This window comes from Neovison vison, chromosome 6, assembly GCF_020171115.1.
Source record: "Neovison vison isolate M4711 chromosome 6, ASM_NN_V1, whole genome shotgun sequence".
Classification (NCBI taxonomy): Eukaryota; Metazoa; Chordata; class Mammalia; order Carnivora; family Mustelidae; genus Neogale; species Neogale vison.
Genome location: NC_058096.1, coordinates 82,611,685 through 82,627,344, shown reverse-complemented (window position 1 = coordinate 82,627,344; position 15,660 = coordinate 82,611,685). Strand labels below are relative to the sequence as shown.

The 15,660-nt window shown below is 38.7% G+C and overlaps 1 protein-coding gene across 6 annotated transcripts in view; it reads left to right on the top strand.

The window, feature by feature from the left end:
* The window catches only part of VEPH1 (ventricular zone expressed PH domain containing 1), a 249,980-nt gene extending 236,791 nt beyond the window's left edge, over nucleotides 1–13,189 (top strand). For 3 of the 6 annotated variants that reach the window (XM_044251670.1, XM_044251672.1, XM_044251671.1), the window contains exons 13-14: nucleotides 7,069–7,205; nucleotides 11,628–12,967. In XM_044251670.1, the coding sequence (XP_044107605.1) occupies nucleotides 7,069–7,205; nucleotides 11,628–11,864 (374 nt within the window). In that variant the 3' untranslated portion in view covers nucleotides 11,865–12,967. Of the gene's footprint in view, nucleotides 1–7,068; nucleotides 7,206–7,388; nucleotides 7,601–9,647; nucleotides 10,624–11,627 lie in introns of those variants that run through there. The other 3 variants (XM_044251673.1, XM_044251674.1, XM_044251675.1) reach the window with 3 other exon arrangements.
* The last annotated feature ends 2,471 nt before the right edge of the window (nucleotides 13,190–15,660 follow it).

Sequence of the window (15,660 nt, the reverse complement as noted above, 5' to 3'; positions counted from 1 at the left end):
TTCTCAGTTCTTATTTAAAAGCGAAGTATTTGAGATCTATATTTTTTTTGTCTTCCAGAATATGCCTTCTTTTGAAGGTATTTACCTTTAATAGTCAGGAAAGACTATCTAAGAATTCTCTCCTCATTCCTAACACCTTCATGTAGATTTCACTACATTCTTGATTTGAGGGAGAGAGGCAGGTTTTATCCTGGAGCCATTGGGTTATGGTATTTATAAAAACCAAGTGTTTATTGTCACAATAAAAGCATGATGATGATCATTTTATGTTGTTGGTGATGATGATATCATGATCATGATGATAGTAGCTACTACTTATTGATCCTTTACAATACACCAGGCATTTGGTTAAGCAAGGCCCTTGTTAATCTTAATGACACTTTTGTGTGTTTTTATTTCTGGTGGATGAAATCCACTTGGGGGTGTATGGCTTGAACATCAAAATACAGGCTGAATTTCAGCCTCTACTCCCCACCTTGGCTGCCTGTTTTGTGCAGTGGACAACCTACACACTGGTTCATGGTGGCCCTGTTGTTAAGCATGACACCTCTAGAGAGTTGGATAAAACTGACAAAATCCTGTCCAAGCATCTTTAGGATTGGTACCTCCTTGACTTTCACACCAACTCTGGCCCTCCAAGTCCCACCAGGTTCCCATCACATAGAATGAGTTAGTTTCTAGAAGGCATTGCATGAGGCTTTTCTAAGCCTTGGCCTTTTGCCTGTTTTTTGTTTCTGTTTTTGTTTTTTCAGTATACCTCTTTTCCCTTCACCTTCCTCACTGTTATTCGTTCTTCAGAATTCAGCTCAGACTCATTCACTCCAAGAAGCTTTCCTGCTTCCTCTACCCAGTTAAGAAGAGGTGCCTCTCCAGGGTGTGCTAAGTCTCCCTTACCTCTGGCTTTCAGTTACAGTTGACCACTAGCGACAAAGACAGATGATCAGAGGGAGGGAGAAGACCGAGGTTGGGTTATTTATTCCCAGCTTGCCCTCTGCTTGGTTGCTGCAGGTTGACTGTGTCCTGTACCCAAGACCACAGTTCCTTCAGTCAGTTCTCTATACAGGTTTCCCTCTGAGTCCTAACTGTTCTTTCCCATCTCTTCTTCACACAGAGGCATGTTATGCCTTCCCACGCTTCCTGACCCCAGAGTACTATGGTGCTTTTTCTACACCTTGCTCACATCTGTGTAAATAGTCCCTTCATTAACTCCCCTCAATTACCCAGCTTGAGGTGTCCTCTGTTTCCTGCTGAGACTCTCTGTGATACATAAATGAACCCATCTGGGGCCCAGGGGGGCTTCATGCCTGCCCTGGCTCAACCTTCACAGGCTCTAGGCTCCTGCTTAGTCCTTAAGAAAAGCAAAGCCCATTCTAATGAGTCTTCAAAAAGACCTGCAATTAAATTCCAATATGACCTCACCATGACAGTTTGTTACCCAGTCTCTTTCCTGGATCTTACACCTAGAAAATCTTGCATTGCCTTCACACTCTCCGCCCCCCTCCACCCATGGCTTTGTCCCAGAGCAACTGCTTTATGAAGTTTCTTCTGAGTTCATGGATCCTTCCATATTCTTTAGGTTCTTTTCTTTTCATGTTCTCTCTCTTACACATCCCTCTTGTACTTCAGCCCTTCTCTGCCCTTTTCCTAAATACCCTTTTTCCTTCCCTAGTACAGGCCCAGCTACCATGTCACCTCCTCCCAGCCAGAAGTAGAATTTCCTTTCTTTGAGTGTCATGGTGCTTGGCTTTTCCTTCTTCAGTGGCACTCGCCAAATTCCATATTGAGCTGTATAATTTGTAAAATGCTTTACCTCCCCTACAAGATGATAAATCTAAGAACTCTGAACCTGGCATTTTAACTCCCTCAGATCTAAACATAGTGCCTTACAGCTTATCTGTGGTCAAAAGTGCAGTGGAATGGCTGGGTGGTTGACGGATGAACAGAGGCTATTCTTTATTGCTTTGCTGTTCTTGCCATGGAGTTCCTCAGGCTTAATGTCTCTGTCTGGTGTTACTTCGCTCTGACTCACCACCTTCATGTTGAATTAGACCAATCCCTTCAAAATTCATTTTTTAGCAGCATAAATATCTTCAACTCTTGCTGCACAAAAGTAATACAATTAATGTATACACATCTGTGTTGACACTCAGAAAGACTTTTAAGTTGATAAACACAGTAACAGTTTGAGCTCCAATTGCTCAAGGTAATTCAGTTTAGTATTCCATAGCTTTTCAGCCAACTGACAAAGAGAAGAACAGATCCAGGTTGGTAGAGAATACTTAGTCATATTGTTGCACTTTAAATAAATTAATGAATTAATTGGCAAGAGAGAAAATATTTATTTATCCTGCATGTGTTATGTGCGAACAAGATAGTTTCAGACACATGATCATTCTCACAGTCTCGTTCCACGTGTTATTTTTGAAATAGAATATGATCATCCCTAGAAAGAATTGGTTCCCTGTTTTGATCATGAAGTGTTTCATGAGAATTATTGCTTACAAGGACATGATATGGGCAATAGACCTATTATAATGACACATGGCATCTTTTGCCTATGTTAGATATAATTGAAAAAAATTAAGACATGGGATAGTAAGTGAAAAAATTTTAACTCCTTTTGTTTTTTGCCTTTTGAAACTATTTTTTAATTAATCCTACAGCTACAAATAGCTTGGTTTTTATAAAATTATCTGAAGCTGACTCTGATGCCTAAATTGGGCCCTCACAGGAAGCTTATTTAAAGTTCTGCTAACATTCCCTTCCTACAAGCCCTTTCCATGGACTTTTCCCCCAGGGTAATTTTGGCGGGGCCCTACAGTGAAAAGCCTCTGTTTAGCAGCATTTCTCAACAGTCCTTCATCCTTTTGTGCTCCAGTAAGCCTATCATTTTTTTCTTGAGTCTGTCATGGTCATTATGGTCACATAGTCATTATGTAGGTCTGTGGGTATGGTATCCTATCCACTCTGTGTTTTCAAGCGATTCCTTCAACTATTTTCCCAAGTGCTCCTTGCAAACTTCTGTCACATACTCTTGGGGTGCAACACTTGTAAAGACTTTTTTTTTTTTTTTTAAGAGAAAGAGAGAGAGCAAGTGAACATGTGGGCAAGTGGGGGAGGGGCAGAGGGAAAGGGAGAGAGAGAGAGAGACTCTTAAGCATGCTCCACACACAGTGCATGCAGTCCCGATGTGGGGCTGGATCTCACGACCCTGAGATCTTGACCTGAGCTGAAATCAAGTCGGATGCTTAATCAACTGAGCCACCCAGGCACCCAAGTGCAACGTTTGGATCTGCCTTGAGGAGAAATATTTGAAGCTAATACCCTATGTCAGATCCAGAAGGTTCCATGAGCATAAATATTACCTAAATCAACCACGATTTCTTTTTTTTTTTTTTTTAACTTGACAGACAGAGATCACAAGTAGGCAGAGAGGCAGGCAGAGAGAGGGGAAGGGAAGCAGGCTCCCTGCTGAGCAGAGTGCCCAATGTGGGGCTTGATCCCAGGACCCCGGGATCACGACCTGAGCCGAAGGCAGAGGCTTTAACCCACTGAGCCACCCAGGCGCCCCTCAACCACAATTTCTAATCAGCTCAGGTATCATGACTATTTCTAATGCTACTTTGAGTAACTATAGAAGATTGAAACTAGAAAAAGGTACTGTTATGAAGCCATTACATTAAATCATCTTACCATTAAAACCATGGCGAGGAAGCAATGTGATTACAAACTATGAAGTAAAGTCTAATAAAAGCAGTGTATGGAGGGGGCCGTAATGCTTACTTAACTAGTATACTCACATAAGCTTCTTAATTTTGACTTTTGATCTCATCATCTTTGTGAAGAGTTGGGATCTTGCTGATCAGAAAACTGTAGTTGAAAGAATTCAAATATAACTCTACAGAATTCTTATTAAAAAATCCTTGACCATCATAATTAGATTAGCAATTTTTTCTCATTTAAAAGCATAGGAGGGCGCCTGGGTGGCTCAGTGGGTTAAGCCACTGCCTTTGGCTCAAGTCATGATCCCAGGGTCCTGGAATCGAGTCCCACATCGGGCTCTCTGCTCAGCAGGGAGCCTGCTTCCCTCTCTCTCTCTCTCTGCCTGCCTCTCTGTCTACTTGTGATCTCTGTCTGTCAAATAAACAAATAAGATCTTTAAAAGCATAGGAAATTGATGTTTTAGGAAAGATTTTAATGTAAGTCTCAGCCTGGGTCTTTCATTGTTTATTTGTTTAGAGTTTGCTTTCTTTTTATCTTGGCTCTCCCTTTGGACCTTCTGTTCCTCCTCTGAGACAGACTGTTGTCCCCTTCATGACTCAAAAGCACACTGTTAGTAAACACTGAACCCATGGTCCAGGCCAACACTGTAAGGCTGACCTGGCTCTCTAGGACATACAGCACAAGAAAGTCAGAGCATCTGTCCTAAGTGCTTTATCCAAGGTAACTGCAGAGTGTAGAGACCGCACAAAGGAAGCAAGCATCATGTTTATGGGACAATTAAATTTGCAAAGAGCATATGATCTTTAATACTTTAAATCACATGATTCCTAAGTAAAGCAAAGCAGAAATCATTTTCTTTCTTTTTTTTTTTTTTTAGATTTTATTTATTTATTTGAGAGAGAGAGAGAGCACAAGTGGGGTGAAAGGCAGAGAGAAAAGCAGACTCCCCACTGAGAAGGGAACCTGATGCAGGACCTGATCCCAGGACCCTGGGATCATGACCTGAGAGCTAAAGGTAGACACCTAACTGACTGAGCCACCCAGGAACCCCTGAAATCATTTTCTTGAAATTGATAGTCAATAATTCTTGAGTTCTTGGTTTCCCTATACTCTGCTATGCACAATACAGGTCGTCATGAAGCTTCTCATAAGATGGAAGACACTTCTCAATGCTAAAGTCTCATATTGAAGATCCTTTCAAATGTCCAGGCTCTTTCCTGACCACCTATGTGAGTGTGCACTAATCCCCAGGTCACTTCCTACTTTATTTTCATCATAGTCCTATCACTATCTAAAATATATTTGATAGTATTCAGTTTTTAGCTTTAATTTGGGATTGACAAAAGAATATCCGCTTGAATAGTCATCAGATGGGGTGGGGAATGTCAAACTTGCCTTAGTAGAACTTTGTGAAAACTATACATTTCATACATTTCATCATTCTTATCCTGAAAATCCTGTCAAGGTGAATAAATCCTCCTGTCTAAAGTAGTTATGAGACCTATATTTGAAAAGAGAAATGGTAGGTTAGGGAGAATAGGTTGTGTTTATATGGTCAAATAGGCACTGTCTAAATTTCCAAATGATGAAACACATTTTATTACTTTCAAAGTGCTATGAAAATTGAACATAATATATGTAAGTATATATTGTCATAATCCCTAGAAATCAGATGCTTACTTATAAATTTGGAGAGTGAATATTTTATTTTATTTTATTTCATTTTTTCAGTATTCCAAGATTCATTGTTTATACATCACACCCAGTGCTTCATGCATTATGTACCCTCCTCAATAACCACCACCAGGCTCACCCAACCCCCCCACCCCACCCAAAACCCTCAGTTTGTTTCTCAGAATCCAGTCTCTCATGCTTTGTCACCCCCTCTGATTTCCCCCAATTCACTTTTTCTTTCTTTCTCTTAATGTCCTCCGTGTTATTCTTTATGTTCCACAAGTAAGTGAAACCATATGGTAATTTATTCTCTCTGCCTGACTTATTTCACTCAGCATAATCTCCTCCAGTCCCGTCCATGTTGATACAAAAGTTGGGAATTCATCCTTTCTGATGGAGGCATAATACTCCATTGTATATATGGACCATATCTTCTTTATCCATTCATCTGTTGAAGGGCATCTTGGCCCTTTCCACACTTTGGTGACCGTGGCCATTGCTGCTATAAACATTGGGGTACAGATGGCCCCTCTTTTCACGACATCTGTGTCTTTGGGGTAAATACCCAGTAGTGCAATTGCAGGGCCATAGGGTAGCTCTATTTTTAATTTCTTGAGGGATCTCCGCACTGTTTTCCAAAGTGGCGGTACCAACTTGCATTTCCACCAACAGTGTAAGAGGTTTCCCTTTGTCCACATCCTGGAGAGTGAATCTTATGTAGTTGACAAAATGAATGCAATTCTTCAGTTCAACATTATAACTTCTGACTCTTGACATTGTAGTAGATCTTCTAATTCGATGATTATGTGCAATTCTATATACTCTACTTCACTGTAAATTAACCTTTTCACATAAAAAATACTTACAGATTCCCTGTATTTGCCAGGTACCATATTAATGGCCTGGTGATATATCAGTGAACAAAGCAAAGGCCCTCATGGAGCTTTCAGTTCAATGGGAAAGAGAGACCTGAATCAGATAAACACCAAGAACAGTCTACCAGTGATGCTTGATGTAAAAGAAATAGACCAGAGGCTATGAGAACATACGGCAGGTGAATCCACTCTGGCCTGAGTTTGGGGAAGTTCCCCCCAAAGAAACAATATTTGAGTTGACTCATGGAATCATTAGTTGTTGATTGGGCAGAGATGGACATATGCAGAAAGGAGAGGGTGTATGTGTGTTCCAGAATGGAAATACCATGTTCAGAAGAGTTACATTTGCCCTTGCAACTTTGTGTCTTCAGGAAAAACACATCTTTGGAGACACTGCTTGGGCTTTTGCTACCCAATAGCTAAATGTACTTGGTTTGGGATTAGTTATAAAGCGTGCTTCTAAGCAGTTCATGTGAACAGAATTTCATGAAATAAGAGTTAAGAAGCACAGAAAGCTGGATATTGGAATATGCCTTAAAAACTGCTAACCAGAAGCTCTTTTTGTGAACATATTCCTTTTGAAAATCTCAATGAGGGCTTTCTACAGGATCCCATTGTCATATCTAAATTGTGCATTCCTTTAGGGACAAAGGGGGAAAGGTTAACCAAATTCATAATTTATTAGCACACTTTCCAAATATGCTTACTGGGTTCTGGTTCATTGTACAACTCTGACTTTTGATCACTTGCCAAATAAATAATGGGAAATAAATGATCATTCTCTTACCTTCAATAGTTGTAAATCAAGATGGCCAACCTCTTATAGAAGGAAAACTTAAAGAGAAGCAAGTCAGATGGAAGTTCATCAAAAGGTGGAAAACTCGTTATTTTACACTGGCTGGAAATCAACTTCTGTTTCAAAAAGGAAAGTCTGTAAGTTTCCCCTGTCTTTTACACTTTCATTTTTAAGGTCTTGATCTCCACCAACCAGCTAGGGATTTTGTCCTGAGTTAATACACCAATAATTTGTCCTTTTCCATTTATAATTTTACAGTGTCTATTTTTTTTTTTTGCATACATCCCTTGGACTGTCTGTTCTGTTCTGTCCTACCTTAGATGATCCACTGTCTCTCTTCAGTTTGTTATGGAAGATCTTTCTAAAAGTTGGCTTAAGTTTTGAAGATGAACGCCAAAGGACTACCCAGTGAGCTTGGCTTGAACAATGTTTCCTTATAGATCACCTCCATAAATTAATATTGACCCTGACTCCCTTTATAATTAAAAGTTATATTTGGAAGCAGGGACACAGGGAAGAAGGACAGAAGACTGGGAAAAAGAAACAAAGGATGATTTATTATAAGTACTGTTTGTAGTCAACTAAGTTCAGTTCTGGTTAGGGAAAACCATTATCATCTTTCAGTCACTTAATACTCAGTTAACAAATATAATAGGGTCCTAAAAAGAATGAATAAATATTCTTTTAATATAATATTCAATCTAAGCTAGGATGCTCAGTAAATATCTATACTCTGAATTTTCAGTGGGAAACTTCTGAAATAGCATTTTATTCCAATCAGCAATGCAGAGTTATTCCCTTCTTTTCAAGTCAGCTTTATCTATCATTAAATTCTATTAATTCAGGATCAGGGAGAAAGAAATGTGGACCTACTTCTTGGGTATTTTGAATATAATAATAATAGCTTATCACATGCCACCCTGGATTATCTTAAAGAATCCTCAAAACAGTCCTTTAAGGTAAACACTACTGTTATTGCCATGTTCCAGATGGGTAAATCTGGGGTGCCTTTCCCTCCCTCTTTCCTTTCCTGCTGGCAGATGGAAGCATATTCCTCTGGGCTAGGTGATCCTCGTGGCCTTCTGCACAGTGCACAGGCCCTGAGAGCCTGGGTCCCAGGATGGGCAGGCACCAGGTTAGGTCTGATGCCAAGAAAGCCTTGTACAACCAGACTTTAGCAATGAAGGCACTTTCAGTCTTTATCTCACTGCCAGGCAAGCCAGGAAGGGCAAGATCCTGGCCTTTGGATTTCTGTCTTATCCCACTCTTACAGGTATCATTTGAACCCCAGAATCAGAGTGATGGGGAAAACATGAGCATATGTACACACAGTCATCCACTCCTGTGCAAAGATGCCCAGAGAACACGCATACAACACCTAGCTGATGCCTTTATATCCATCATTCCCCACTTGTGGCATTTGGGACCCAGGGTCTGTCAGTCATTACCAGGAGTTGGCCTTTGTCCTAATCAAAGATATCTGGGAAATACAAAGGAGCTTAAGGCTCTGACAAGTTCTGCAGGAAAGAACCCACTTAATTTTGTTTCACTACTGTATCTCAAACTTGTTCCACCACATGGTACTTTTACATCATGTAACATCAGACCCAGTCCCACTCCCTTCCCCTTGTGAGAGACAGAGAGAGAGACAGAGGAACAGAGACTCTGACTGGCTTGACAAATGAGTCAGTAAGGTAAAAAGAGGTAAAACTGGAGTCAGGTACAAGGCAGTGTGACATCAAAGCTTGCTGTTAAATGAGTGCACTGTCCCTCTTCTTATGAACACTGAAAATACAGAGCCAGTGGCAAACCGAACTGTGTTTGAATTAATTAATGAAAGATTTTAAATTATTTAAAAATTGTGATTCACTGAGAATATGGGCACTATATCTTTAGAGTGCTCATTATAAAATTTATTTGAACTTTTTGCTCAATGGGGATAAAGTATGGTGTATCCCAATTATGACAAATTTTTCTGACCATTTTTTAAATTAATAAAGCAATGTTAACTTTTTGAGTGAAAAAAAAAAAGCTCTAAGCTCATGCTACTTTCTTCATCTGTGTGTATTATTAAATATACAGATGGACTTTTCTGTGGCTGAAGATCTTTTTGAAAGGGAAGTATAATGGTATTCTCAATTCAGACATTTATTGGAGGTTTAAAGAAACTTTTCTTAGCATAGCTCCACATTGAAGTATTTTTAACGTGTTTAAAATGACTGTCTGAATTTCCCGTTTTTACTAAAGAAATCAGAAATAGAAGTTAAAATGTAGTGATTTCTCCTATCCCTTGAGATGGAGCAGAGTTAGTGCATAATAATATTTTTCCTGAACTCAAATAATGATCTTTAAACATCTTGATTCAGAGCTTTTTGTTTTTTTTTTAAAGATTTTATTTATTCAGAGCTTTTTAATAAAACTTAGAGAATAAGCTATTTTACAATTGGCTAACTTGTTTGACATCTTTATAGGGAAATAATGGTTTGACATTTTAGAAATCTGACAGCACATGTGGCTCAAATATTGAGAAATAATATAATGTACTATAAGGACCACAACAAATTTCCTCTCATCCCCAGGGACACAGTAACCTAACAGAGGTCAACAGTCCAGCTGAAGCTTCAGGCCCATAATAAGGAACCTTTCTTATAAATGAGAAAAATGGTAAAATGTGCATTTTTAATAAGGACTGAAAGACAATAGCGTTATTTTTTACTTTCACATTCTTAAAGTCTTGATCTCCACCAACCAGCTAGGCAATGGTGCCCTTTGACTTCCTGTCCATTTCTCTTGGGTAATTCACTGTCTCTCTTTAGAGAACTATGACAACTTTTTGTTTTCTTGATCAGTTCCTCCATGTATCAATTTCTATTCTATAAACTAATTCAAAGAAATACAGCTTTATTGCTGTCAGATATTTACCATAAACCAAATTAAGCTAACAAAGTATTATCTAGCACAGGCATCTTCAAACTTTATTCTGTCTATTCCCTAAAAGAATCTTGAAAATCTGTGTAATACCTTGCCACATTTTAAGTTTATCATAAATTTAAACAGTTGCACAAACTATAATTTCTGTTGAATTGAAAATACTATCATTTTGAAATAAAAAGCTCACACCTGTCCTTTAAGTATAACCATAGGAAAAAGATACCGTAGCAATTCACACCTAACACCATCCATTAAAAAGATACATAAATTAGTTCATCTTTTTTTATTATGTTCAATTAGCCAGCATATAGTACACCATTCATTTTTGATGTAGTGTTCAACGATTCATTATTGAGTAAACTCCCAGTGCTCATCACAACATCTGCCCTCTTTAATAACCATTGCAATGCTTACATGGTATCATTTTTCTTTGAAATCATATTGTTTTCTACCTAACCCACAGTATTTTATCCTGATCATCCAATTATTTTTCACTGCAATGAAACTATGTATATAAATTGAAATTTAATTATTTTAATAATTTGTGACTATCAATCTCTAAATGTTAAGATTTTTCATTATTATAATCTTAAATTAATTATAATTTTAATTTATAGTCATAAGTATAACACCAAATGCAATAAATAGTTACTAAACATTAAAAAGGGAAATGCTATTGGAAATGCACCTCTTGATATAGTAGCTGGGGAGTGATTGTGTTGTTTTGTTTGAAGGACACTTCCTTAGCATCAATATTTTGCATTGATCTTTCCAGTTCTTTGATCCTCCAGAGATTTTTCCAAGTTGGACAATACACCATGGTAACTTTGGGATGAGTGAGAAGGTTGCCTTTCCATTGCAGAATGAAAAGAGAGTGAGTTGTACAGGGTGCATGGGAAAGGAGAGTTGGCCAGATCCTCAAGCACAGGCACGTCTTCCAGGAGACAAATATATTCAGGGATGTTAAAGACATTTCTGTAAAGAAGTATTTGATCTTTTGAAACTACTCATACTAGCCCATTGGGATGACCTCATGTTAGAGTTGTGATCTGTAAGCCTCTGTTTTGATGCCAGAAAAATGTAAATCACTAAATATTCTTTCACTTAATGTTTGCAGACAAATCATACTTCCAGAGCTCCAGTGTGTCTCAAAACAGTTTGATCTGCTTAAACATTAGGACCCTATTTATTCAATTAATACACCTTTCTCAGAAATAACACAAAGGAAAATTCAATTTCATACTTCCCAAGTTATTTCAGATTCTGAGTTAATAGTACTCCAATTGTACTATTGCATTTTGCTCTATTGATAGTGTTGATATCAATCAAACATGACATAAAATCAAAGAAGTATGAATTAAACATTTTCCCAAATCCCACTAAATAATAATTTCTTATAAATTCGCCATCTTGTACCAACTTAATATACTGTAACGTAGGACCAATTGCTCACTCCCTCCATTGTTCTAATGAATCACTCACTGAGGCCTTAGCATTCGAAATAACAAAGGCTATGAACCAGTTGCAGTGAAAGGATTCTGATTTTCTTGGAAAATTCTCCAGTTGCCAGAGATCTTTTCATACTCTGGGAGCCAGCTCATGTTCTCTCCTTCCCATATGCATTTCAGAAAGATGATCCTGATGACTCCCCAATAGAACTCAGCAAAGTACAGAGTGTGAAAGTTGTGGCCAGGAAACGCAGGGACCGCTCCCTCCCTCGAGCTTTTGAAATCTTCACAGACAATAAAACCTATGTTTTCAAGGCCAAGGATGAGAAGAATGCAGAAGAGTGGCTCCAGTGCATCAATGTGGCAGTTGCCCAAGCAAAAGAGAGGGAAAGTAGAGAAGTAACCACATATCTGTAGGGATTTGCAAGCCGACCTCACACTGATTGCATACAATGGGCATTGTGCTATCATTGACCATGTTAAGAAAAAGAGATAAATTCACCAAGTCACATTGTGTTTTTCTAAGTACCAGTGGAATTGTTTTCCCTAAGAAGCAGGACCTAAAAGTGGTGGGATTCTTATGCATTTCATATTCTAATGGCGCCTGCATTAACTCTAGAACATCTGTGTGACCCTACAAGAAAAGGAGCTACAAATGGTATGGGGCAGAAAGGGGAGAGTTGGGGATCTAGGAGCCTCTGAAGATATGCCATTGTACGTTGTAAGAACACAACTCTACAAGATACCTGTAATACCTATCCTGAGGAAAGATTAAATACTTCTGATCAAAACCACAGTTTGCCAAAAGTATTAGAAGGGAAAAAAAAAAAAGCCCTTTTGGGAAAAGTCAAAATTATCAACCCTAAGGGGAAACATAGAACTTATTTATAGACATAGAATTGTGTTTTTTCTTTCTAATGCAAATAAGGCTAACACATGGTAAAATGGCCCTCAAGTGAAAAAAGTTATATAATTAAATGTCTTTCAGATTTTTATCTGATTATTCCATTTAGATTCATATAATATGATCTAAAATGTAGGTTCTTGCATATATCTCTTGCCTAAAGCAGTAAGTATAAGCTAGGATAGGCATAGAAAACCATTTTCACCATCTTCAAAATATGGGCCATTTCCATAAAAATTTGAGATGTTGAAGTTCTATACATTTTTTCTTTACATTCAATCTTTTAATATCTCAAAATTGCATTCAATGATTTTCCCTTCACTCATCTTTTTTAAAAAATTAAGCTGTGGCAGGCAGAATTATAGAATGATTCCCAGTGGTTTATACTCTGACCCTCCCCTTGAATGTGGTAGAAATCGTAACTTGCTTCTAACTAATAAATTATGAAAGAAAGAATAGAACAGTCTCCTCCATGATTATGTTACATTACATGGCAAAGGTGAAGAGATTTCTGGTTCTTAATCAGGTGACTTTGAACAAGTCAAAAGGATATGACCCTGGGTGGGGCTCACCTCATCAGATGAGACTTTTTAAAAAGAGTGAACAGGTCAGAGACTCTCTCTTCCACTGGCCTTGAATACACAAAACTGCCACAAGTTCTACAGCTTCAAGGGAATGAATTTTGCCAAGAACCTGTGAGCTTGGAAGAGGATCCCAGCCCCAGCCAACACCTTGATTGCAGCTTTGCGAAACCTGGACAGAGGACCCAGCTAAGGTGTGCTTGAATGTCTGACCTAGAGGAATCTTGAGATAATAAATACATGCTGTTGAAAGCTGCTGAGTGTGTGAAAATTTGTTCCATAGCAATAGATAGATAATTCATACAAACACTAACTTACTATACATATAAAGGGTCATTTTTTTTCTTTTAAAATTTGTTGACTATGTAGTCTAGTATAGAAATCTGGAAAAAAAAAAAATCTAAGTAGTCAGTATTCTTAATTCTACCTTGACTCTACTACCAACTCCCTAGCATAAGAAACATGTAAGAGGCCACGTTTGAGGAGAGAAACATTTGGATTTTAATATGTAAAGTTTGAGGGTATTGTGAATCACAAAAGGTATTACAAATTGGAAGCAGTTCTGAAGGTCAAGATTTTGCCTCACTGGATATATAGATGGTCACTAAATCTGTGGAACTAGCTGAAGTTACTCAGGGAGAATAAGACAAAAGAACAAATAAGGGCTTCCTTGGGATACCCAACATTTAAACAATGGGCCACTGGATTGGCCAGTCAGTGTTCAGAGATGTTATAAACCAAGGAAAACAATGTCACAAACCCCAAAAATAAGGTTTTAGGAAGAAGGGAGAGATTAACAATGTAAAATCCTGGAGTAATCACTTAAGATAAAGAATGACTTTTGCAGTTAGGAAGCAATTTGTATCATTCGTAGAACAATTTCATCAGAGTGTTGAAGTAAAAGTCAAATTCTAGTGAGTTGAAGAATCAATAGAAGGTTAGGAGTTTAAAGCAATAATTGGACAATATTTTCAAAAAGTTGGAGCTAACATACAGAAAAGTGATTTGTTGTTTGTTTTAAAAATGTATTGGACTTAAGGGGGAAGAATCTAACATAACAGAAAGAAGGAAGAAAAATAACTTTGCTTGAGCACAGTTTCTAGAAGTGATGGAAAAGGATTAAAATACATGCCACACCAATTTACGGAACAGCTAGCACACAACAGTTACCACGTTTGTCCTGGAGATAACAAAAATACCCGGGTCTTCCCATCAAAGAGTTTATAGGGCAGTGGAGGAGACAATCATAGACAACAAAAATTGAAAGGCTAAGAGGCAAGTGCCTTGATAGAGGTTTGCCCAGGGGCCTGTGCAAATGCAGGAGGAGGCAACCCTATAATTTTTTTTTTCCAATTTATTTATTTTCAGAAAAACAGTATTCATTATTTTTTCACCACACCCAGTGCTCCATGCAAGCTGTGCCCTCTATAATACCCACCACCTGGTACCCCAACCTCCCACCCCCCTGCCACTTCAAACCCCTCAGACTGTTTTTCAGAGTCCATAGTATCTCATGGTTCATCTCCCCTTCCAATTTACCCAAAAGCACATACCCTCCCCAATGTCCATAACCTTCCCCCCTTCTCCCAAACCCCCCTCCCCCCAGCAACCCTCAGTTTGTTTCGTGAGATTAAGAGTCACTTATGGTTTGTCTCCCTCCCTATCCCATCTTGTTTCATGGATTCTTCTCCTACCCACTTAAGCCCCATGTTGCATCACCACTCCCTCATATCAGGGAGATCATATGATAGTTGTCTTTCTCCGCTTGACTTATTTCGCTAAGCATGATACGCTCTAGTTCCATCCATGTGTCGCAAATGGCAAGATTTCGTTTCTTTTGATGGCTGCATAGTATTCCATTGTATATATATACCACATCTTCTTGATCCATTCATCTGTTGATGGACATCTAGGTTCTTTCCATAGTTTGGCTATTGTGGACATTGCTGCTATAAACATTCGGGTGCACGTGCCCCTTTGGATCACTACGTTTGTATCTTTAGGGTAAATTCCCAGTAGTGCAATTGCTGGGTCATAGGGCAGTTCTAGTTTCAACATTTTGAGGAATCTCCATGCTGTTTTCCAGAGTGGTTGCACCAGCTTGCATTCCTTTGAACTCAACACATGGGCACCCTCACTCTTTCTCAGAGCTGTTAGAGAAGGGTCGTGTCCTAAAGAACTAAGTGAGAAGGTCATGGGCAGATGAGGAGAAAATGGTCAGTTGAGAGGACCATGCTGCAAAAGCACAGGAGGGAAAGGGAACAAAACTTGGTCCGTTTGCAAAACAGCAAGTCCTTATGTAAGATTGGAACATAAGGGGACCATTGAGGAATGGTGCGAAATGATGCCAGAGAGGCTTATGGGGCCATAGCATAAAGGGCTGGGTTCTATGCTAAGGAATCTTAAGATGACGAAACACCATTAAAAGGTTTTAAGACTTGCATTTAGAGAAATAATTTTGATAGTGGTATAGAGACTGGATTGTAGGTATATAAAAAATTATATCAGGGAGATCATTTAGGAGGTTCTTGGAAGTGGTGAGGTCTACTAGCAGAGGAGATAGAGAATGGAAATGCAGGAAAAATATTGAAATAGTAAAACGGATTGGACACTGGTGGAAGGATGGAGCCTAGGTACAGGAATGGGAAGGAAAGTGTCTCTGATGATCCCTGGGTGCTTTCTTGGGAAACTTGATGTATGATGGTATCATTTTACTAAGAGAAAATTC